At 53.6% G+C, this 23,186-nt stretch overlaps 2 protein-coding genes across 3 annotated transcripts in view; both read right to left on the bottom strand.

Moving 5' to 3' along the window:
• The window catches only part of CD4 (CD4 molecule), a 43,462-nt gene extending 36,851 nt beyond the window's left edge, over nt 1-6,611 (bottom strand). For both annotated transcript variants that reach the window (XM_047065470.1, XM_047065472.1), the window contains exons 1-2: nt 6,487-6,611; nt 44-147 (exon numbers count right to left, since the gene is read on the bottom strand). In XM_047065470.1, coding sequence (XP_046921426.1) covers nt 44-92 — 49 coding nt within the window. In that variant the 5' untranslated portion in view covers nt 93-147; nt 6,487-6,611. The remainder of the gene's footprint in view (nt 1-43; nt 148-6,486) is intronic.
• A 9,139-nt stretch (nt 6,612-15,750) lies between these two features.
• On the bottom strand, nt 15,751-21,973 carry LAG3 (lymphocyte activating 3). Its single transcript, XM_047065953.1, has 8 exons — nt 21,602-21,973; nt 21,155-21,302; nt 20,496-20,782; nt 19,479-19,736; nt 18,794-19,069; nt 16,692-16,934; nt 16,287-16,417; nt 15,751-15,951 (listed from the first exon to the last, which is right to left on the bottom strand). The coding sequence occupies exons 1-8, from the start codon at nt 21,657-21,659 to the stop codon at nt 15,811-15,813; spliced, it is 1,542 nt and encodes a 513-aa protein (XP_046921909.1). The 5' UTR covers nt 21,660-21,973; the 3' UTR covers nt 15,751-15,810.
• Between the last annotated feature and the right edge of the window lie 1,213 nt (nt 21,974-23,186).

The following is a 23,186-nucleotide window of genomic DNA, read 5'->3' as shown; positions in this document are numbered from 1 at the left end:
ATCAGCCCCTCCCCGCTCTGGGACCCCAAGTCTGAGCACTCACCCAACTGCAGCACCAGGAGCAGATGCCTAAAAGCGGCTCCTTGGTTCATTGTGGCCTTGCTGAGGCAGGCAGGTTCCCGGGCCTTCGTGCACAAAGAGCAGGGCCTGAGGGAGATAATAATTATCAGTCAACAGGCATTTGTTGGGCCTGAGGCACACAGGGGTGATATGCACTTGTATGGGTGATATGCACCCATACAGCCGAGCCAGGGACCTAGATGCCCATACTTGTAAACAGACGGCCACCAGTACACGCCACACGATGCTGTGCCCAGGCCAGGGGTGAGTTCTCTGCCAAGTGGAATCAGGAAAGAATTCACAGAGAAGGTGGCAAGTTGATGGGGGTGGAGACAGGGGGGACCAGGCCAGGTCATGAAGGTCCTTGAACACCATGCTGGGATGCTGGGCCGTGACCCTGGGGACTAGGGAGCCAGTAAAGGATTTTATGTCAAGAAGGACATGATTCGGGGCATCTGGGTGGCTCCGTTGGTTAAGCATCCAACTTCGGCTCAGGGCATGATCTCACAGCTTGTGGGTTCCAGCCCCACATGGGGCTCTGTGCTGACAGCTCAGAGCTTGGAGCCTGCTTCGGATTCTGTGACTCCCTCTCTGCCCCTTCCCCACTCATGCTCTGTCTCTCTGTCTCTCAAAAATAAATAAACATAAAAAAAAAAAAAAGAAAAGTTGGGGCATGTTGGTGGCTCAGTTAAGTGGCTAGCTTAGGCTCAGGTCATGATCTCAGGGCCCCGCATCGGGCTCTGTGCTGACAGCTCAGAGCCTGGAGCCTGCTTCAGAATCTGTGTCTCCCTCTCTCTCTGTCCTTCCCTGCTCATGCTCTGTCTCTCTCTCTCTCTCTTTCTCTCTCAAAAAAAATAAACATTAAAAAAAATTTTAAGTTGTTATTAAAGAAATAATAAAGGATGATTCAATTTGCAGATTGTTTCAATTTGCAATTTCTCAGCTCCTCTAAGAAAGACAAGTTGGAGGAGGCTGAGCCCAGGAGGCAGGATTGCAACAATCCCGGTGAGAGAAGACAGGCCTAAACTCGGACAACTGAGAACTATGGAAATGTGGAAAAAAAAGATTGCCTTGAGGAGCACATCTGAGGGAAAATTCTCAGAACTTGGAGCCAGGTGCAGTGTGCAGGGTGAGGGAGAGAGGAAGCAGAGGATATCTCCCTGCTCACTGTCAGACCAACCCTGTAAGGCCTCCGAGAGAAAGCAGAAAAATGATATTTCAGCGTTGGTTTCTGGGAGCACCTGAGATGGTTAAGACCAGGGGAAGGGAGGCGGGAGGGGTGTAGACAGGCTCTGAATGGACTCTGAACAATAGGCAGCCCTAGGTTACAGCAACGACTCTCAAAGTTTGGTCCTGGTCAGCCGGTGCCAGGGTCACCTACCAACTTGTTAGAAATGCAAATTCTCAGGCCCCACCCCAGACCTGCTGGGTCAGAAACTGGGGGTGGGTCTAGCCGGCTGTGTTTTCACAAACCCCTGGGTGACTGGCACAGGCGCAAGTTTGCAAACCATGAGTTAGATGGAAAGGAAAGGGGAGGGGCACCCCACCTGGCAGCAGGGGGGCAGGCAGGGGGGCAGGCTGCAGGGTTGTGCTCTGGGCTGGGGGTCTAGAGGGGGCTCAGGAAGGGAGGTGGTGGGACGAGGGAAGGGCTTGGAGGCCTGATCGAGAATCCTGACAGGTAGGCTAGAAGGTCAGGGCTTGGTTCTGCAGGTGATTGGGAGGAACGGCTGACTTTTGAGCAGAGACGTGACATGGTCTATGTGGAGCTTTAGGAAGGGGACCAGATGACACGGAGGGAGTGGAGACTGGAGGAAGATGATGTCTGGAAGGTGGGCAGGAACAGGGCTCGTATCTTTGAGCTCCCCCTCCAGACTGTAAGTGGGCCTCAGAAAGGTGGCTGCTTTGGGAGCAGTGTCAGCGCGAACCTGGTCCAGAGCTTGGCAAGATGAGATCCCACACCCAGATGTGTTTTTCTCTCCCCGCCGTCCAGCCTTTGCTGTATGAGTGCTGCAGCTAGCTGCCCAGTCTGAACTCCCACAGCACCCAGGTGACACCCTCGAGGGCACGTTCCCTCTTCCACCTCATGATGCCCTGGTTCGGGTTCCCATCTCTCCCCCTCGAAGCTTGATCTCTTCCAGATGATAGTCCAGCCAGCCCCCGGACTTGGGGCGGGACTTGGGATGTGTTTGGTTAACTTAAACTAACTTGAATTGCATGGAGGAGGGAAAATCATTGATTTCTTCTTTCTGTACTCAACATATTCATTCTGTTACTAAAGTGGGTCATTTAAGGGCGTGTACACACCCAACCCTGGCCTGGATGAAGCCAAATCATCCAACCCGTGCTACCTGTTCTTGTGCGCCACCCACCACCCCTCCCCCCCCACCCCTGAGCCACTCTCCATGCTCTCTGCCCTGCCCTCTACAAGGAGGCTGACCTCTGCAGACTCCACTGCCCAGGCTCCCTTGTCTTCCTGCTACTAGTTGGGGTTGGCTAGTGGGAAGAACCCACAAGAGATGGGAGGGTCAAGGAAAGAGGTTGGGGTATTTTTCCTACTCTCTTCCTACTGTGGCATACTTTCTGGCAATGGCTATTCTCCCTCCCTCCCCCTTCCTCTCCCCATGCCTCAGCTATAGCTCCTGTCACGTGGCCCTTTATCCACAGCTCACACCCTCACTGGGTTCCAGAAACATCATTTCATTCTTGCCCCTCCAGGACCCTGCCTGCTACTGCTGATGCCTGTGTGCCTCCACGTGCTGGCTGGTTCCCCCTTCACACCTCTGTAAATAACCCCCTTCCTGCAGTCTCTGAACCATCTGAGGCAGATTCTGTTTCCTGTTGGGCACTGACCCATGAGAGGGATGAAGTACTCAGATGGGTTCTGGGGTCCTGGGCCTCCTAATGAGGAGGATGAAGATAGAAAAAAGAAAAATCCTTCTCCAGTCACTCCGAAAGAGGAATTTCCCAGGGCCTAACACGAGTAGGGGCTTGATAGAATTTTTTTTTAAGGTTATTTATTTTTTCAGTAACCTCTAAACCCAACTTGGGGCTTGAACCCGTGACCCCGAGATCCAGATTTGCATGCTCTTCTGACTGAACCAGACTGGCACCCCTGATCGAATTTTTTTTTTTTTTTTTTTTGTAACCAGGGAAATAGGAAGTGAAGAGATCAAGAAGGTTTCCAGAAAAGGAGAAAAGAGGCTAGTCATGGGTGCAGTTGTTTACAAGTGAGCATGGGGCACGGGGGTGCTGAGGGGAAGGCTGCGGGGAGACAGTGCAGTATATTTAAGAGTGGTTCCCACTGTCCCCCAGTCCCAGACTCACTGTCCTTCGTGAGAAGAGAGTATAGGAGTCTCTGGGATATCCCTTCCCCGGGGTCTAAATTCAGTGTAGATGCCTCGGGAAGGCTAGGGACCTTTTGACCCTTCCCCAAATGGTGGTCATCTCTTCCCCACACCAGGATCCTAGGGTCTGTGCAGAGGGCCACCTCCCCGCCTCCAGCTCCTTATACTCTGCCAACTCAACCAGGGTTCAGCTCGGTGGAGGAGGCTATGGGTTTCCAGCTGCTGCTTGCTTTGGTGACTTGGGCTTCCGCTGCCGCCCCAGAGAGCTGGCTTTTGATTCCCACTTCCTCATCCTCCCCAGAGGCGCTCTGCCCCAGTACAGTAGCATCCTGTACACCAGAGCCACTTGAGAGAGGCTGGGAGGGCTTGCTGGTCCCCCAGGTCCTGGCATCTCTCTTTCCCTCTCCCTCTTTCTCTCTCTTCTTATTTCTCTGCTCACATCTGTGCACTTCTGTCTCTGTGCCTGTCCACACTGATGCCTCCTGTCTTCAACTCCCCGCATCTGTATCTCTCTTCCTCTCGGCCTCATATGCCAGGAACCAATTCTGGCTCTGTTGGTCTTGCCTACAGTGCCCCTTGCCTCTCCTTTTTCATCTCCGCCTCCAGGGGCCACTAAGCTCTAGCCCCTTTGTGCCTATAAACAGGCATCCAGGCCTCTGGCAGGAAAGCAGCTTTCAACAAGCTTTGATGTGAAGGGAGCCTGCAGAGCACAGCCTGGAGCCGAAGGTGGAGGCAAGGGAGATGGCTGTAGGGTGGATGAAGGGAAAAGGAGAGATTCTAAGAAATGCAGAGGTCCTAGGGGAGGATGACTGAGGATGAGAGGAAAAGAAGGAGGTAGGGAGAGACCCAGAGCAGCTCATTCAAGCAGCAGCTAGCTACACTCCACACAATCCCCAATCCCACACCAGGTCCAAGGCTCTACAAACCAGGTCGAGTTGGAGGGAAAGAAATGAAGACATTGTGGAAGGCAAGACACATGCCCAGAGCAGTAGACCAAAAAAGATCAAAAGAGACTAAGAGAACCATGAACCAAAATGGCAACACACACACTCGCAAACTCTCAGAGCCCTTGAGGTACCTGTTGCCCTTGCCCTGGCCCCCCAGATGGGATGAGGAGCGAGACTGGGGAGAGGAAGAGGGCACAGCCCCACCACAGCAACAGTCTGTGGTCCCACAGACACTTTCATCTTCCCCCCAGAGCCCCCAGCCAGCCCCTCAAGCCCCACCGCCGGGGGATGTGCCCCCCCACTGCATACACCTCTCTCCTGCTCATTGGCTTCATATAAACTTCCTAGAGACCATGACCCTCTAGGGGACCCTTGTGGTTGAGTGGTTGCAACCTCCGCCATCCTCTTCTTTGCCTCAGATGCCCACGTGGGGGGAGCCGTGCCCTCCCTCCTTCTCCTATCTCCTCCAAAATGTGTGGAACGGAGCTCGGCCTTAGAGCCCTACAAACCCAGGCCCCTGTCTGCCCCCTCCCAGCACCCACCCCCTTCAAAGTTAGTTCATTCAACATTTATTGAGTGTCCAAAGTGTGCAAGGCCCTTGGTCTACTGAGCCCCCCTCATTGCCACCTTACCATTATGGCCAGGATCGGGGCCTAAGATGCTACAAGGCTTCTGCCTAGAACCACTTGGTGATGGGGGAGTTTTTATTTTGACGTAGACCTCTTCTATATAAGTGCCCCTCCCCCAAACTGAAAGAAGGAAATCATGTCAGGAGTTCTCTCTGACCCTGTCCTCTGGGAACCCTTTCATCTGAGGTTAAGAGGGCGGCCATTTTGTATGAGCCCACAGAATCGAACACAGTACGAGAAATTATTTTGTCAAAATATGAAATGGAGTGATCTCCCCCATCAGGTTTTACTCTCAGCGTTGCACCCCTGAACATTTAGGGACATTCAGGAAGAGCTAGTCCACCCAGAGGGAAATCTTTTGAATTAGCGATAGTAAGGCCTTTCTATTTGGAGGAATCTGACTGTACCGAGGAGGTCCCTCTCCCGGCATAAGTCTAGAAGAGAAGGCAGAAGACACCTGGGGGGACAGTGCTGCAAGGCCATGGAGGTCTTAGGAGAGGGAAAAGGACAGAGAGAGTGCCGGTGGGAGGGGGGGAGTTGCACAGGGCATAGCATCTTGAGGAGTACCCCCTCCTGCATCCCCCCCAACACCCTACCAAGCTCAGGGCCTGCAAATCCTTTTCTAAACCCCATAGCCTCCTTTTCTAGAGCAAAGGAGACATCTAAAACTAATCTCTTAGAACCAGTTTTTCTAATGACGTACTTACCTAAGAATATGTATCTATCACTTTTATAGCACTGCATACCTACGAGCTCAGTTTCAACCCTTTCTGAGAATTTTGCTAATCCTTTTAAAGCTCATGGAAATGGACATATTGTTCAAAAGTCCTTTAAAAATGCCCCAAAGTAGACAAAAATGTAGAAATACCGATAGACAGAAAAGATAGTTAAAGGAGGCTACCTCAGTCACAGGGCTTATGAAATGCTGCAACGGTTTCTGGTGTGAACGTGGGGAGGTTGCATCTTTGGGAAAATTGATTTCGGGAGAATTGCCTCTAGACCGGATTCCACTTCTCTCATTTTCTTGTTTTTCCTTTGTTGCCTCTTTTCATTTCCATTTTTTTTTATAGGCATCCTTCCTCCTTAACATGTATTTACTCTTGCTATTCCTTTCCCACCCCTTCTTCCCTCTTTTCTCTCTCTTTCCTCTCTCCCCATCTTCATCTCTTCCAGTGCCCCTTTGACTTGTTGCCTCCCATGGCCTTTCTCAGCCCAGTGTGGCCTCGGGTCTCCATGTCGTCTCTGATCTCGCAATCCAGCTCAGCACCCCTCTGAGGAGCCCCTTCTGCGCCAGGCCCTGAGCTGCACAGAGTGGGATGCAGATTGAAGTTTGCCATCACCCCGGCCTCTTGAAGCTCCCAGTTCCAGTGTGGAACACAAGAGAAGGTGGCCTGAGTTGTGGACAGAGGACTGGGAGTCCAGAACTTTCCAGCACATCTGCTGCCACGTTCCCCCTCCCCTTCCCAGACCCATGGAAAGGCATGGAGCTGAGTCCGTCCATCTTACCCCTGGGCCTGTGTCTTTCTTCCCCTCCGGCTTCTTGGCTTCTCACACAGGTGTGTCTATGTGAAGGCTGGGTGCTCCGCAACCAGGAGCCCACCCAGGAGAGCGCTTGTGACTTCTGCAGAGACGTATGTAAACGGAGAGACAGGAAGCCTGGTGGTGAGGTTCCTCCACACCCCAGACCTGGGCCAGCCCCCAACGTCACCATGTTGGGCTGGGGTCCCCACCCCCTGCCTCTCAGGGAAGATGTCAAAGTAAAAATACCAAAGTCAAGGGGAAAAGTTAAGCAGACTGAGGCTGGAACATAGTGTCTCTGCACTTCTCGTTGCGTAACAATAAAAAGCCCGCTTGGTGATGTTGTAATGGGATTTGGGCTTCAGGGAAAGAAGTAGGAAGGGAGTGGAGGGAGGGCACAGAAGGTAATTTGTGGAAAGCGCCAGCTTCTCACTCTAGGGCCCTGAGAGCATTTGTTCAGTGGTGTGGCACCAGAGGCATGATAGGTGGTTCAGTGTGGCAGAGAGGGCCTGGGCTGAGAGGAGGGTACCTGAGACCTGCAGAGTGACCCCCAGAGTGACCATGGACCAGACCCTTTTCCTCTGGGCCTTCGTCTCTGGCAGGCCCTCAAGTGTTCCTCTATCCAGGTCTCTCTCGAGCTCCAGATGTGTAGATCCATCCATCCATTGGACATCTCCACTTGGATGCTCACCCCACATAGCAAACCCAACATATCCCAAGCTACATTTATTGCCTGCTTCCCACTACCCTCCAGATCAACTTCCTGCAAGTCCCCCACTCAGCAGGGGCTTTGCCACCTACCAGCTGCTCACGCCAAATAAACTGGGTGACTGGGTGTAATCTCTGACTCCTTCACCCACCCCCTCCCATGTGTTTATTTACCATTTCCTGTGGATGTTACCTTCACACTATCTCAGAAGTCTCTCCAAGTCACTCTGCCCAGCTACCACCATCCCATCCCCAGGTTACCGCCCTGTGCCTGGACAACAGCTCCTGCCTCCTCACCAGCCTTCTGGCCTCCCCATTCTGTCTTCCTCTAGGCCACCCTCCTCACAGCAGCCTGAGTGAGCATGTAAATACGCACAGGTGACCATACCCTTTCTCTATTAACAAAAAAGTGGCTAGTTGAGCTTGCAACTCCAACAATTAATGCAGGCGCTTCTAACTTGAGACAACATTGTGATTCATTTGCAGCAGAAAGGCATTGTGCTACATCTCATTTTATAACACGGTGTACTGAAGGTTTGAGAGTCAATAAAATTAATATTTGTTGCTCATCAGAGGCATTCTTAAGTGAAACTGGCAGCAATATTTTTATTCTTTTTTTTCTTTTTTTTTTTTTTTTTTTTGCTGCAAATGCCTGGTGGTGAAGAACACAATGACTATAGCATGGTTTGGCTCCGCTGCCTTGTTTTGTGCTAAGGCAGCATTCTAGCCCAGATTGCTTTTGCAACATCATTGGAATGTCAACATAGTGACAAAAGCCAATAATGCCCTATTATTTTTATGAAAGTAGCTTGACCTCAAAATCTCCCTGCAAGGGTCTCAGGGACCCCATGGGCTACGGTTTGAGAACTGCTAATCTTGGAAACCTGTGTTCATTCTTTAGCTCTTCACTCTTTCTCGGCACAGACTTTAGTTGTCCCCCAAATGTTTTCTCTTTCTTCCTTAGTAACAGAATCCTCCCTTCTTAGCTGAGCTCATGGCTGCCCAGATTTAAGTGATGCTTAATCGTGGCCTCCCTTGCCTCTGGATTTGGCTAAATGACTCAATCTTGGTCAATGGATGTAAGTGCAAGTGTTAGGTGCAACTTCTAAGGACTGTCTTTCCAGGGAGGGTGTGTGTCCTCCTCAGGCTTCATCCCCTTCCTACAGGCTTGTTTGCAGCGGGCCTGCTTTTCTCATTTACATTACCTGGCAGAGGTCCTAATAGGCATTTATTCTTCTAACCCCTGATCTAATCCAGTTCTGCCCACTCATTCACATATTCAGCAAGTTGCATGGTTTTTTTTTCTCAAGATTTTGTTTGTAAGTAACCTCTCCACCCAATGTGGGGCTCGAACCCACGATCCCAAGATCAAGAGTCGCATGCTCTACCCACTGAGCCAGCCAGGCGCCCCTACTCAGCCAGTGTTAGGTGTCTTCCCGGCCCAAGGGACTCTGTGGGTGCTGGGGATGTGATAAGGCTGACATGGTCACCCCTCCGGCTTGTGTCATAGACCCTAAACCATTAATAATGCCATCACAATTGGACAAGTGCTACCAAAGAGAAGCTCAGAGTCCTGGGATCTTATCAACTTATTTCAACCGGGAGATCAAGACAGGCTTCCCTGGGAAGTGCGTATCAGAGAGCGTGTGCTCTGCTACAAGTGGAGGAACAGTCAACATAAAGTCAACAGCCCCTGGCTGTTGGATACTTAGGCTAAAGGTGATTTCTCAAAGAGGTCTGGAGGCAGGCGCTTCAGGGGTAAGGGAGGTGAGGGGGCGCCCCGCTGTACCCTGCAGCAGGGTTTGTGTGTCTGGATCTTGTTGCTTCGCCATCCTGGGTACGTGACCCCTCGTTTCCCTTAATAAGGTAAGACCTCCCAGGCCCCCGTGCTTCTTCGCCTTTGCAAGCACTTGTCCAAACATAATCATTATGAAATTACTGCTTAGAGTCTGTCTGGCAGGCTCGAGTGGTGAGTCTGTCTGACTTAGCACCCAGCAGAATGCCTTGGGCCTGGTAGACCCTTCATACTTATTTAATCCTTTGTTAAAAATATTGAATCGCATTGATATTTATGGATGTTAAATGTGTTGTGGGAAAAGAGGAACACCGGAAAACCTACCCTGTTAACCACACTGAAGCCTACAGCTCTGTAGCATTAAGTACACTCATGTTATTATTATACATCTGTCTCCAGAACTTTCTCATCTTCCCCAACTGAAGCTCTGGACCCTTTAACACTGACTGCCCATCCTCCTCCCCCAGCCCCTGGCTGTGGACTCATTTTTGAGTGAATGACTGGAAAGCAAGGATCACAAAATCAAACGCCCACAGGAGCCCGCTAGGTAATACAAGTGAGAAAGCAGGTTGACTGTAAACAGTAGGGAGGGGTGGGGACCCAAGGAAGTCGGCAGGAGGCAGGGAGGGGGCTACCGGCCTCATCTAATGAGGGCAGCCATGGACCACACAGCTCCAGCTGATAGGAGAGGTTGCACCAGAATAGGTGAACCCAGATTAGCCAGCTCTACCAAAATGTCAAGGGAAGGTGGAAAAAACAAACATTTCTATAATATCCCCTAACTCTAATGTTGGTGACAAATTTTCTGTTGTTGTTCTAACCCTGAGTAAGTCAAACAAGGCATTCCAAGGACTGGATCTAGCTTAGGGCCACCAATTTGCAAGCCATGGACCCAATGGACTGTGGGATGCCATCCAGCTCTTGGGTCTGTGACCTTGTCAGCCCGTGATGATGGATCCTCAGGAGTCAACAGGCCCCAAGAACGTGGCTCTCCCTCTGGTTTCCACAGGAAACGATAACAGAAAGAGAGAGGAAGTTTATGTTGAACACTTAGGACCGCCATGTGCTTGATATGGCGATATATTTTATTTAAGCCCCACAGCCATGATAGGGCATAATTATTATTCTCCAGATCGTACAGATGTGGAAACTAGGCTCAAAGAGTTTAAGAAAATTGTTAACAGTCACAGAGCTATTAACTGTAATTGCTGGAACTGGGATTCCAACTTACCTACTGGGGCCCCATCCCTGGATTGTCCCCCTCATCCCACTGCCTCTCTTCTGCATTGAGAAAGGCCAAGATGGGAGCACCTGGATGGCTCAGTTGGAAGAAACTGCAACTCTTGATCTTAGGGTCGTAAGTTTGAGCTCCATGTTGGGGGGTAGAGATTACTTAAAAATAAACAAATAAATTTAAAAGAAGAAGAAGAAGAAGAAGAAGAAGAAGAAGAAGAAGAAGAAGAAAAGCAAAGGCCAGGATGATGGCTAAGAGAAGTCTTCTCCCACAGTGACAGGGGGGTATGAGGCCAACAATCACATTTGGGGCTTCTGAGACTTCACACTACCACGATCCCTCATATGTACGGAGTGATTTTCCATTTTCAAAGCACTTTCATGTACATTAGCACAGGCCAGACTTTTTGGTAGGTATTACTATTCTTGTTTTACAGAAGAAGAAACTGAAGTTAAGTTGTCTGCTCCATCATAGGCCTATACCCATGGACCATGGGGATTTCCAGAAGAATCCTGCTTCTTGGCAGAGAGCTATTTTTGCTGCCTGTATTCTGTCTCCAGACTGGAGGAGGGGAAGGAGGCCATGGCAGGAGAAAGATGGGGCGCATCGTGGACTGCTGATGGAGTGTCGGGGACCAGGCTGTTGGAGAAGGGGTAGGGCAGCCTGTGGAGTAGAGAGTTGGAAGCCACAGGTGCAGTCTTGTGGTGGCCTCCTTACCAGAAACATCTGCAGCTTCACTGACACCCTCCGCAAAGGGGGCTGGGGGCAGGGCTTGGAGATGGGGGAGGTACCGGAGGGGCGACAGAGGCTGTTCTTTGGGAAGCAGAGTCTTGGAAGGCTGCCCCACCCCCAGCCCAGCCATATTGTCCCTAACACCATGACCACTTTTGGCAGGAACTGAGGGAGGTTCCTGGGCCTCCCACACCCCGTGGGAGGTCTGAGTAGGCAAATTTCAGAGTCTGGCCTGGGCTCAGCCAGCTGGCACCTGCAGCCCTTGAAGAAACTGCCAGCCACAGAGTGGAGCAGCTGGAACCTATCCCCACCCCAACCCCCTTCCCTTCAAAGGGTTAACTCCACCTGGGGGTGGGCCTGAGCAGGGACACCTAAGCTCTTTGCTCACCTCCTTTGGTGGGGGCTAGGGGGGCAATAGCAGGGCCTCAGGCCTGAATCCTAACACCTCTGCCTGTCGGGGGAAGTGGGGCAGGGAAATTTCTGGGCCTGCCCTGCCCCAGGGAGATGAGAAGACCAGACCGAGGGTGGGGGACACCTGGCAAATGTGACCACGGGTATGAATAGCACAACATGGCCTCTTGCCTAACACACTTGACTTGGCAAGGCCTTGGACCTCATTTGGCCTCCAGAACTTCTGGACAGTAGACACTGGAGGAGGCTGTTGGGCCCACTGCAGAGGCTAAGGGTGGAGGAACTCAAAGTTGCTCCTTCTCCTCATTTAGCCTCTCTTTCAGACACTGTTCCCCCATGAGAGCCAAGCTATCATAAGCAAGATGGCCCCCAATGATTCCTGCTACCTCCAGTTCACACCTTTATGTTGTCCCCTCCCATATTGTACCAGCGCTGGCCTGTGCAACCAATAGAATAGGGCAGAAGTGATGGTATATCACTTTCCAGATTAGGTTTTAAAGACATGGCAGCTTTTATCTTGGCCACTCTCTTCCTCTGGGAAAGCCAGTTGCTATGTGGTGAGCAGCCTTATGAAGAGGCCCACACACCAGGGCACCTGGGTGGCTCAGTCGGTTAGGTGGCCGACTTCAGCTCAGGTCATGATCTCACAGTTCGTGGGTTTGAGCCCCGCATCAGGCTCTGGGCTGACAGCTTGGAGCCCGCTTCAGATTCTGTGCCTCCCTCTCTCTCTCTCTGCCCCTCCCCCGCTCATGCTCTCTCTGTCTCAAAAATGAATAAACATAAAAAGAAAAAAAATGGAAGAGGCCCACGCAGGGAGGAACTATAGCCTCTGGCCACCAGCCACCTGAGGGAGGCTTTTTGGAAGCAGATCCTCTAGCCCAGCCAAAGCTTCAGATTGACCATAGCCCTGGCCCACATCTTAACAACAGCCTCACAAGAGATCCTGGAGCCCGGGTGCCTGGGTAGCTCAGTCAGTTAAGCGTCCAACTTCAGCTCAGGTCATGATCTCGAGGTCTGTGAGTTCAAGCCCCATGTCAGGCTCTGCGCTGACAGCTCAGAGCCTGGAGCCTGCTTTGGAGTCTGTGTCTGCCCCTCTCCCACCTGCTCTCTGTCTCTCAAAAATAAACATTAAAAAAGAAAACTACTCAGCTAAGCTGCTCTTAACTTTCTGACTATGTGAGATCATATGTTTATTGTTTCAAATTACTAAGGTTTGGGATGATTTGTTATGTAGCAGTAGGTAACAAATAGAGCTTCTGTCCTCTTTAACAAGGGTTTAAGATGAGCCCTCACCTCAGCCCCCACCAAAGTTCCTGAGTTCCCTGCCTCTTTCATGCCCCTTCCCCTCAGGACCTCAACCTGGAACACTGGTTTATCAATAAACTTGGAGATGCAAGATGAATTCACCTAGCTCCCTGGGAGAGTTAAGAGGACAGCAAAAGGCAGGGAAGGAGGAGGTGCCTGGGTGGCTCAGTCAGCTGAGCCCGTTGGGCTCTTGGTTTCAGCTCAGGTCATGGTCTCATAGTTCGTGAGTTCGAGCCCCACATTGGGCTCCATGCTCACAGTGTGGAGCCTGCTTGGGACTCTCTCTTTCCCTCTCTGCTCCTCCCCCTCTGTCGGTCTCCCTCTCAAAATTAATTAATTAATTAATTAATTAAAAAAAAAAAAAGACGAAGAAGAAGAGAGGGGTGCCTGAGTGGCTTAGTCAGTTAATCCTCCAACTCTTGATTTTGGCTCAGGTCATGATCTTGTGGTTGGTGAGATCAAGCCCCTCCACGCTGAGCTTGGAGCCTGCTTGGGATTCTCTCTCTCCCTCTGCTTGTCTACACTTTTCCCCTACTTACGCTTTCTCTCAAAATAAATAAACATTTATTTTTTTTTTTAATTTTTTTTTCAACGTTTATTTATTTTTGGGACAGACAGAGAGAGCATGAACGGGGGAGGGGCAGAGAGAGAGGGAGACACAGAATCGGAAACAGGCTCCAGGCTCTGAGCCATCAGCCCAGAGCCCGACGCGGGGCTCGAACTCACGGACCGCGAGATCGTGACCTGGCTGAAGTCGGACGCTTAACCGACTGCGCCACCCAGGCGCCCCATCAAAATAAATAAACATTTAAAAAAAAGAGAGAGAAAAAGAGGTCAGCAGAACAGTCAGTGGTTATCCTGCTGGATGCAGTGGGGGGAGGTTGGGGGAGCTGAAGGAGGAGTAGGGATGTGTCACCCCTAGGAGAGACTCCACAGAGGAGGGGGTGAGAATGAATAAAAGGAACCCTGTATGCACAAGCCCCATGCCCCCTCTTCCTTGTACCCTTTGCTCTTCTCTTCCTTAGTGGGTAGAGGAACAAGGTGGCCTTTCACTCTGCCTCTGTCCCCTCCTTGTCCCCTTCATTCAGGAGCCTGGGGAAGTCCCCACATAGACGACGGTGAATCCTTGATGACTACTCTCATAAGCCCAAAGGGCATAGGATGTTACCCAGTAGAGAGGAAAATTGCCACCCACAGAACTTTCCAGGAAACCCCTACCCCCATTAAAACATGGGGGCTTCCATTACAGTTGTGGAGAGCAGGGTCCTAGGGCAGAGCCGAGGGTCTCCTCGGCAGCTATCCCCAGGCCACAACAAGGGGGGACCTCAAGGCTTCTCAAAGGAACTTCAGGACTGCACTTGACAGTGTCATTATGGGCCAGAGTCTCTTTCTGTGCCACTGTTTCTCAACCTGTGACAAGATCACCGCCATACTAAGGCTCAGAACTTCAGGTTGCCTTAAATGCTTCGTTATTCAGGCTTCAGAGGGTGTCCCTCTACTTCTAAGGCTCTGCACAGAGGGATCCCAAAGGTATCCCTCTGTCCCCAAGTCTCTGGCCATCGTGTCTTCACAGGGATATGTCTTCAGCCTCATGGTTCGTGTCACCGTGCACATGGCACCCAGGCTCAGGGGGTACCTGGTGTGTTTGCCACAGCATGTGCACGTGACCTCCTGTGCCTCCTGCTCCTGCAGACTCACTCCCACTGCCTTTCAGTGTTATTTCCCTCCTGTCTGTGCCCTGCCAGAGCTGTCTGCAGCCAAATCCAGAGCCCAGTACATGTAGCAGGCGGAGGTCTAGGTCCCTGGGGTGGGAGCTGCTGGGGGCTAAGGCTGTGTGTGTCTTCTGCTGCATGACCGTCTGCGTGGCCCAGGTGAATGTTCTCTCCAAGAGAGAGACAACACGGAAGGCAGGCAGGCTTGTGGGTCTTACGTGCACTTCCTGGCATGACTGGAACACGGAGGCCGGCTGCCTCCTTCACAAATGGGTCATTAGACAAGCACATCGTGAATGGGGGACCTGAGTCTTCAAAGCCCTTTTACTATCTGGTACTCACGGCAATCCGTTTTAATGGGTCATTATTATTCCACTGAATATGAGGAAACTGAGGCTGAGAAGATCAAGCCCTGGTCACATCAGCAGAGACAGAATCAGAAGCTGGGTCTCGGGACTCCCAAAGCTGCACCATAGCCGGCTGTCTTGCTGGCCATTTTTCTCCCCACGTGGGGCCTTTGTTCACAGCACATCCCTTTGTCAGACTTGGATCACAACCTTGCCAGGGCCGGGGCTATTTGTCCTGAGGCATGCATCGTTCAGTGCCTCTCCTGGATAGCGCACACGGTATATGACCACCGCTTGGTGCACGCTCATATGCGGACCACAGAAAGTGAATAGCACAAAGATGGTGACTGCACACCAGGGATCTGTGCCTGTCTGGACCCCAGCGCCGTTAATCTCCTCCAGCCCGCCCCAGCCTGCCCGGTGACCTCCTGTGGTATGACAAACAGTGACCACTGGGTGGCAGTGTGTTCTCATGCCTGGGACCAGACAGGTTGCCCAGAGCCAAGGAACATGGGGGTGGGGTGGAGGCAAGCAGGATCCACACCGCCAGCTGTCCAGAAAGGTTGCAAGACCTGATCCCCCGGAGGACGTGACACGGCAGGGCTCCCCCGTGTGTGCATGTGTGTGTGCGTGCGCGCCCGTGCCCTGCAGCAAGAAGGCCAAGGACAATGTGAAATGGAGCCAAGAGTGGGGTGGGGTGGGCCAGGGGAACAAAAATACGAAGGAAACCAGGGCAGCCAGCGTAATAGCGAAGGACACAGAAGAGAGTTGCCGAGGTAAGGGGTGAGGGCTTCTGGAACTTCAGAGAAGCTATCCAGGAGAGAGAGAGAGAGCAAGAGAAAGACCAAGGCAGAAAGAATCACGAAGAGACCAGAAACAGAAAAGAGGAAGATAAGAGAGATTGGCTGGGGAAAGTAGGTCGGAAGGCTGAGGTGGGAGAAGGGAGCCCCCAGAGGCTGGGCAGAGACTAGAATCTTCACTGGACAAGAAGCAGCCAGACTCAGGATCGCTGCTGACAGGGAGTTTATTTAGACTGAGTTGTGGAGATCTGGCTGCCTCAGCTCCAGGTCAGAGCTGCTCGGGCTCCGGCTCGGGCTCCGGCTCGGGCTCCGGTTCCAGTTCCGGTTCTGGCTCCAGCTCCCCTATCTTGCTCTGGGTCTGAGGTGGGTGAATCTCATGCTCCAAGGCAGAGAATCTTCTTGGACGCCACTATGGGAAGACATGGAGGGTGGGTGGGGAGAAAGATGAAGGGAATATGGAGAATACTGAGTCTCTCTATTCTTTCCCAGTCCCCTGTGTTCCCCATCTGGTCCCAGGCCTTTTCTCAGTCCCTTCAAGCCTCTCTTGGGTCGTTCGGGCACAAGGGGTCCTTGGAGAGGCTTTATGAAGAAGGGGCTCTGCAGGCAAGATCAGGAGTCCACCTTGGTCATCTTCCCTGAGGAGAGGGTGCCAGACAGCACTCAGAAAACTAAAGGGAGGGGAAGCCAGTTGCCAGGGCAGGGGGCCGGGGAGTGGGGAGAGGCAGGGAGAGGTCCCTGGCTCACCTGTCTTCTCCAAAAGTGAAAGCCAAAGGCTCCAGTCATCAAAAGGAGCAGAAACAGGATACCAAGGATGAGAAACAGAGGGAGCTGGCCTGTCTTCAGGGGACCTGAGGCCCTCCCAGAGTGTTGGGCACCTACAAGAGAAGTACAGCATTAGGCATAGGGTCATAGTTGAAAGGATATCTTGCCACACCCTCATATGTTACAGATGCCAATGAGACAATGAGACCCAGAGTGTAGGGACTTATGCAGGATTGTTAGCTAATTAATAGCAGAAGTGAGTTCAGGCCTGGACAAGAGCTGGAGGTTAGAAAGAAAAGAGCTGGGATGGGGCAGGGGAGGGGTCTGGAAAGCGGGATCAAGATGGTTGGTCTGGAGCTGGCGCTGTGGCGCTGTGGGGTCTCAGACCTGGGCCAGACGGCTCAGTGAAGGATACCGCTGTCCCGAGAAGCCTCTCCCCCTGGTACACGTGGCACTGCCAGGGCTGAGAAACGAGTCTGGCCTGCTGCAACTCCAGCCAGGGTCCTGGGGAACTTCCCCAAGACGGCTTATCCAGGGGGTTCCACACAAAACGCTCTTGTCCGGATGCTGGAGTCACCTCACAAAGCAGTTTTCTCGGGTTGCCAGGTAACCCAGAGGACTTGGAAGTCACTGAAAAAAATCAGAGGGAAGAGACCTTTGGGGGCCCGACCCCCTCACTTGAAACCACAGAGTCAACTCCCCAGTCTCAATCGCCCTGCACTCACCTGGGCTCTGATTGGGTGAGGTTGAGGGGAGGAGATCAGGGTCATGGCCAAATTAATCTTATCAAGACAAAGCTCTGGGCAGATCACTCTGCTTGCTGCCTCAAAGCTTTCCAGGCTCTCTACTGCCTTCAGGGGACAGTTCAAACTCAAACTGGCCCAGAAGGATCACATAGCAAATACTATTTTGGATTCTTTTACATTACTTTCTACCCAAATGTTCAGGAACCCCAATATCAGTCAGGTATGTTGCCCCCCACCACCACCACCATACACCTTGCACTTTTCTTGTTTCCATGACTTGGTTCACGTCAGTGTCCCCTGCCTTGAGGTGCCCCCTGAATGAACTCTACCCCCCTTTCCGAACGTTCGGAGAACAGTGAACTGACCCACAGATGGCTGATCTACAGACAGCATCTCAAAGCTGTACAGTGAGAGATAGCACGGGTAAGAAGACACCAATGGTGAAGGGTCTTGAGCATGGTGTACAGGCACCTGAAGACTTGGTGACAGACACACCTGACCTTAGACCCCGAGGCTGGTACTTCCCAGCTGTGTGATTTGAGAAATTCTTTCTCTGTAAAACAGGGGTAACAGTCTCTCCCAGTGAGTTGTCATGACATAGCATGGAACACTAACACGAAACAGCTGACGCTCAAGAAGACCTGAGACAGGGGCAGCTGGGTGGCTCAGTCGGTTAAGCGTCTGACTCTTGATTTCAGCTCAGGTCATGATCTCATGGTTCGTGGGTTCGAGCCCCGCGTCGGGCTCTGCACTGACATTGTGGGGGGCTGCTTGGGAGTCTCTCTCTCTCTGCTCTTCCCCATCCCTCTCTCTAAATAACTATAAATAAACTTAAAACAAAAGAAGAAGATGAAGACAACCTTGGATGGAAAGAATTGGGAGGCTTTGTCAACTGACTGGATGTGGAGGAAGTGGGAGGCTAAGTGTCAGGGCAAGTGGGATTGGGGCGGGGGGTGGTGGGGGGGAGTTACTGACAGAAAGGCTAAGTCAGCAAGAGGGCTCAGTGTGAGGAAAAGATGGGTTTCAGAGTGAGGCTGAGGTGGGGGTACCATATCTAGGTATCCTGGAACAGGTGGAAATTCAGCACTGACCCTCAGAAGATGTTCGACTGTTAACATATTCATTTATTCCTTCAACCAATGTACCTTATTAAGCACCTACTATTCGGTACCACTATTTAGCGGCCACAGGTGAGTACGGCAGGACACAGCCAAGCTGCTGTGGCTCATAGTTACCAATCAATCAACACATACTTCTGAGTTTTGAGGGTCTTTTTTTTCTTCCTGTGTTTGTTTTATACTGTCTTAAAAAAAAAGCCCTTGTTCAGTAAATATTTGCTGACCAAGGGACTGATTGATTAACTCCTCCCAAATCCAGGCCACTTCCTGCAACTTTAACCCAAGCCCTGGTCGCAAAGTAGACAAGGATTCCAGAGCTATATTCCACCTCTTCTGAACCATTCAAACTTTTGCCACCTGTCCTTGTAACTTCTCAGACCCTTCCCCCCCGCCCCCCATTCAGAGCAGGGTGGAATGTTCATCTAGTGACTCAGGGGAGACTTTCTGTTTCGGTGGTTCCTTATGTGGGGGCGAGAAAAGAGGAGGCCACAGGGCAGCCTCTGCGACTTCTGCCCAGTGGCCTGGCATCGTGAAGCGGATTTGCCCAGTCTCTGCCCAGCCAGCCTTCCCTCCCTGTCCCAGCTCCCCTGGGATGGGACCTACTCCTTTCCCACCTGGGGCTGACCTGTGATGACTGCCAAGGTGACAGTGACACTGAGCTGCTGCCCCTGCAGATGGACGTGGCAGGTGTAGGTCCCAGCCTGGGCCTGGCTCACAGCCTCCAGTGGAAGGGTAAAGTTGCCATTGTCTCCAGCCACCAGGAGGTCGGGGCCTCCACCAGGAGGGGCCCACTTGGCAGTGAGAGAAGACTGGGTCCCCAAACCGGGAGGCAGGTGGCAGGGCAGCTCCACCCTGGAACCTGCTCCAGCATACACAGTCAGAGGCACTGAGGGCTCCAGACCTGGGAAAAAAGAGAAGCCAAAGTTGAAGCTGAGAGCAGGAGGCACAGAGGGGCTGGAGCCCTGGAGCTGTAGGTAAGGGAGGCAGAAGACAAAGGAGGTGGTCAGGCTCTGAAGGGTGCAAGGGAGCAGATAATGTGGATGAGCTGAGCTCTGAAACCCCCATGTGGGCTGGGCCAGGGGAGATACCAAAGGCTGGCCAGTGAGGCCACAAGGAAAAGCCAGAAGAGGGGAAGGCGGTGAAAAGGCTGCAATGCGAGATACTATGAGGGAGTTGGACAGTGAGGCCCAGGCAATCACAGTGGGCACCAGCTGCCGGAGACCTGGTTTGGGGACCCATAACTCAGGGGGAGGTGTCAGGGGGGCAGGAAGGGGTTGTGGTCAAGTATGAAGTCAGACTGGAGGAGTTACCCAGAACAGTGAGGTTGTATGTAATGGAGACATTGAAGCCATCTCTGTAGGTGAGGAGGCAGCCCCACGGCCCAGAGTCCAAGGGGCTCACTTGGGGCAGGAAGAGGAGGCTTCCAGCTAAGTGGTGATGGGGGGACTCCTGGACAGGGACTCTGCCTCGGAACCAGTGCACAGAGGCTGGCAGGTCAGGGCGGCTGAAGGAACAGTTCAAGATGACCCAGTCGGAGATCCGGAGAGACCCTGGGGGGCTGGCAGTCACTGCTCAAGGATAAAGAAGGTGTGATTAGCTCCACCAGAAACACCTTCCAAACGCAGCAGGCCAACTAGGCTGGAAACAGGCCCCAAGCTGTAGACTTCTTTGTCTTTTCCACTCCAGCTCTCCTCCACCACGCAACACCCCCTCCCCCGCCCCGCCCCAGTCCAGTGCCTGGCACATGGAAGCGCTTAGAATGGATGCTCAGGAATCTCCTGCCTACTTCCCCCCACCCCTGCCTCCGAGTTTACTCGGCTGGGTCTACCCTCCCCTTTCACCAGGCCTTGCCTGAGGATATCCACCAAGCCCACCCCCTGAGCTACAGAAGTCTGAAATGAGTCACTCTAGCCCAACACTCTCCCCCCCTCCCCCCGCCCCCCGCAACCCAGGGGTGCCTCCCCTCCTCCACCCTGGCACTCCCAGGGTGGGTGGGGGAGGGGAGTTCCAGGGGTGGATACAATCTCGCCCTAGGGTCCTCCCCTCCCCCACACACATGCTTCTCTGGGGGCACCTTCCACTCTGCCCCCCCACCCCCTTCCGCTACCCTCCTGGAGGCGGGGGGGGGGGGACGCGGGGGGGGCCGGGGGGGGACGCGGGGGGGGCCGGGGGGGGACGCGGGGGGGGCCGGGGGGGGCCCCTCTCCCGCCCTGCCCAGGGCGCATTCTTAGAAGCACAGCCCCTGCCCCAGCCCTTCCTGCCTCCGGGGCGGCGGGGAACGCGGCGCCCTGCTCCAGCCCCGCTCCCCACGGCCCGCCCCCACCTACTGGAGGCCTGGCCCACGCGCAGACGGAGGCGGCAGGCGAGGGAGCGGTCCCGGAGGTGCACCGCAGCGCGGTACTCGCCGGCGTCGGCGCGTCGGGCCGGGCGCAGCCACAGCGAGAAGTCCCCGCGCTGGAGGCCGCGCTCTTCCAGCTGCACGCGGGGCTGCAGGGGCGGCCTCCCGCTGCGCAGGCCGCCGGGAGCCTGCATCAGCACCACGTAGCGGCGCGGCCCCGGGCCCTGGGCGGAGGGCGCCGCGGGGCGCAGGCTGGGCGCGGGAGCCGGCGGACCACTGGACGGGAGAGAGGGACGGGACTGAGAAATTCGAGGGGGAAGAAGCCCGGGGCGAGATGCAGCCCAGCCCCACTTCGAGGATGAGGAAACCCACCCAAAAGATCTCTTGACCGCTGACCGTCCCCATCCTCGTCCCCCCTCGGGTGGGGCCAGCGCCATCCACGCTTGGAGAGGCGGGCATAGAAGGGATGCAGGTGTGAGGGGAGCAGTCTTCCCAAGGAAAGGCAGCGGGGGAGAACGAGCCACTGGGTTCTGGGGGATCGACAGCTCAGGGCAGGAGACTGGAGGCTGGCTTGGGCCTTGGGTTATGAGTCTGGGTGCCATTGCTGTTGGATTTGGGGGTTCTGTTGCCCAAGTTCGGGGTGCATACCTGTCTGGTAGATGGTGCCAAGTGACCCCTGCTGTTCTCAGAAGGCTGACATCCTGGAGGGGGATTGTGGGGCTGCAGGGGAGCTGGGCAGGAGCCCCCTCCTGGGCCCACACCACAGAGACCTCTGTCTCAGACCCTGGAGCCTCCACTGGGGAGGAAAAGAGAGGTCAAGGTGAGGGGCCATGAGCCAGAAGACTGAGGAATAGAGAAGCCTCAGCTACCTGAAGGAGAAACAGGGCTGAAGTAGACATTGGGCTGCCCCTTCCCCACCCAACGGGAAGACCATGGAGAGGCTTTGGGGCAGAAAGACTACCCGGAGCAAGGCCTTAGAAGAATCCACCGAAGCTAAGGACCTTGGCATCCGTGAGGTCCAGAAACCCCTGCTGACCACCCCCCATCCCCGTGGGTCTGGAGGGCAACCCTCCCAGAGGGTCAGCCCCATCTTACCTGGAGCCACCTGCTGCAGCTGCAGAAGCAGCAGAACCAGGAACTGAGCCTCCCACATCTCCCCTTAGGCCTGGGCCACGCTGAGCCCCCCAAAGGGAAGAGGTCAGAAAGAAGGGAGGGACAGATGGACAAAAGAGGGGTTCTGCAAAGATACCGGGTGGAAGAAGGGAATCTAGAAGAGGGACAGGGACAGAAGCCTGGAGGTAGGGGCAAGAACCAATGTACCAGAGACTGGAATCCAGAGGCAAGCCGGCCAGATTGGGCAGCAGGAGTTGGGGGAGGGGGTGGGGGTGTCCCAGCGAATGGGGCAAGGCAGTGGCAGAGAGCAGAGTGGAGGCCAGGTGGCTGTCTTGAGCTGGGAGGCAGTTCTGCTGCTCCTAGGGCCCTCGCCCCTGTCCTTCTGCCTTCCCTCCACCTTCCCCACTTCCCCTCCCCGTTGCCCCCCCACACACCCCAGGGCTCACAGTTTCGCTTCGCAGTGGAAAGTCTGAGGGGGTTGATTCCCAGCAGCATTACCCTCCACTTCTGTGGTGGCGCTCCCCTTGTTTATTTCCTCAGTCCTGGGTGTCCCCGCCAACCCTTCACCCCCCCTTCCCTCCCTCCCTCCCTCCCTCCCTCTGAATCCTTTCCCCAGGGACCTTCTGGTTCTCTCCAAAAGCCTTTTCTGCCTGGAACTACCTGCTGGCCCATCTCTAAGCTGCCACTCCAGTCCCACCATTAACACTTTTTTTTCTTAGCAAGCTCTTCCCTTGGTGCCATCTCCTCCCTCATTCCCTTAACCTCCCCAGACTTTCACTTAGCACAACACCAGACTCCCCACCTGCCCAATGGTTCCTGGGAGTACAATGAACCTAAAAGATGGTAGGTATGGGGAAGGGAACCCCAAGTCCGGGGGGCGGGGGAAGCTACATTATATTGAGCTTTCATTATATGCCAGGCACTGTATAGGACACTTTACATACAGTAACTCATGAAATGTGATATTTCCCCATTGTACAGATGAAGAAACTGAGGCAGGTTCAAAGATTAATTTGCCCTGGTCAGTTAGGGAGTATGAGCCAAAAGGTGTGTGTATCTGGGTGTATAGTCCTGACGCTGGGTGAGTTAAGGGTGTCCTCTTGAAGAATGATGGGGTTGAGTCACACACACCCCCCTCCAGCTCAGACCACTGTGTCCTCATCAGCTTCTCCCAAACCAGAGGCTTTGAACTGTGAGACAGGGCAAGGGTGATGTGGTGAAATGCAGAAATCCTGCAACAGAGATCAAACTCGAGAAAAACGGAGACAGAACTAGGGAAGGAAGCCTGACTGACAGAGGGGAACTCTTGCTCTCCACCCTACCCAGCCTGAGAAGCCCAGCCCAGAGGGGTGGAGTGCAGGTGCCAAGAGCCCCCACCACACCTGGGAACCCCAAGAGGCCCTGGACTTCTCTCCTCGGCCTGCCCAAGGGCTCATTTTGTCAGTGCCAGGTTTAGGGCACGTTTGATGCCAGGCAACTCTCACTCCCTGTCCTAGGAGGCCGAGACCCAGGCCTCCCAGCCCTCTCCCACTTCAGGGGCGGGACTTCCTGTTTCTGAGGCTGCTTC

The sequence above is a fragment of the Lynx rufus genome, unplaced genomic scaffold (assembly GCF_022079265.1).
Source record: "Lynx rufus isolate CCGP_SWC_20201006 ecotype Redwood Valley unplaced genomic scaffold, mLynRuf1.p SCAF_7, whole genome shotgun sequence".
Taxonomy (NCBI): domain Eukaryota; kingdom Metazoa; phylum Chordata; class Mammalia; order Carnivora; family Felidae; genus Lynx; species Lynx rufus.
The sequence above is the reverse complement of the archived record's forward strand: the minus strand, read 5'-3'. Positions and strand labels throughout refer to the sequence as shown.

Bases quoted from the DNA above. Each gene is read 5' to 3' on its own strand.
- LAG3 (XM_047065953.1), bottom strand. From the start codon at position 21,659: ATGTGGGAGGCTCAGTTCCTGGTTCTGCTGCTTCTGCAGCTGCAGCAG. The intron at 19,070-19,478 runs GTAACTCCTCCA...CTTTTTTCCCAG, and splicing joins ATACAACCTCACTGTTCTGG to GTCTGGAGCCCTCAGTGCCT. The intron at 16,935-18,793 runs GTCAGCCCCAGG...GATTTTTTTCAG, and splicing joins CACCTTGGCAGTCATCACAG to TGACTTCCAAGTCCTCTGGG.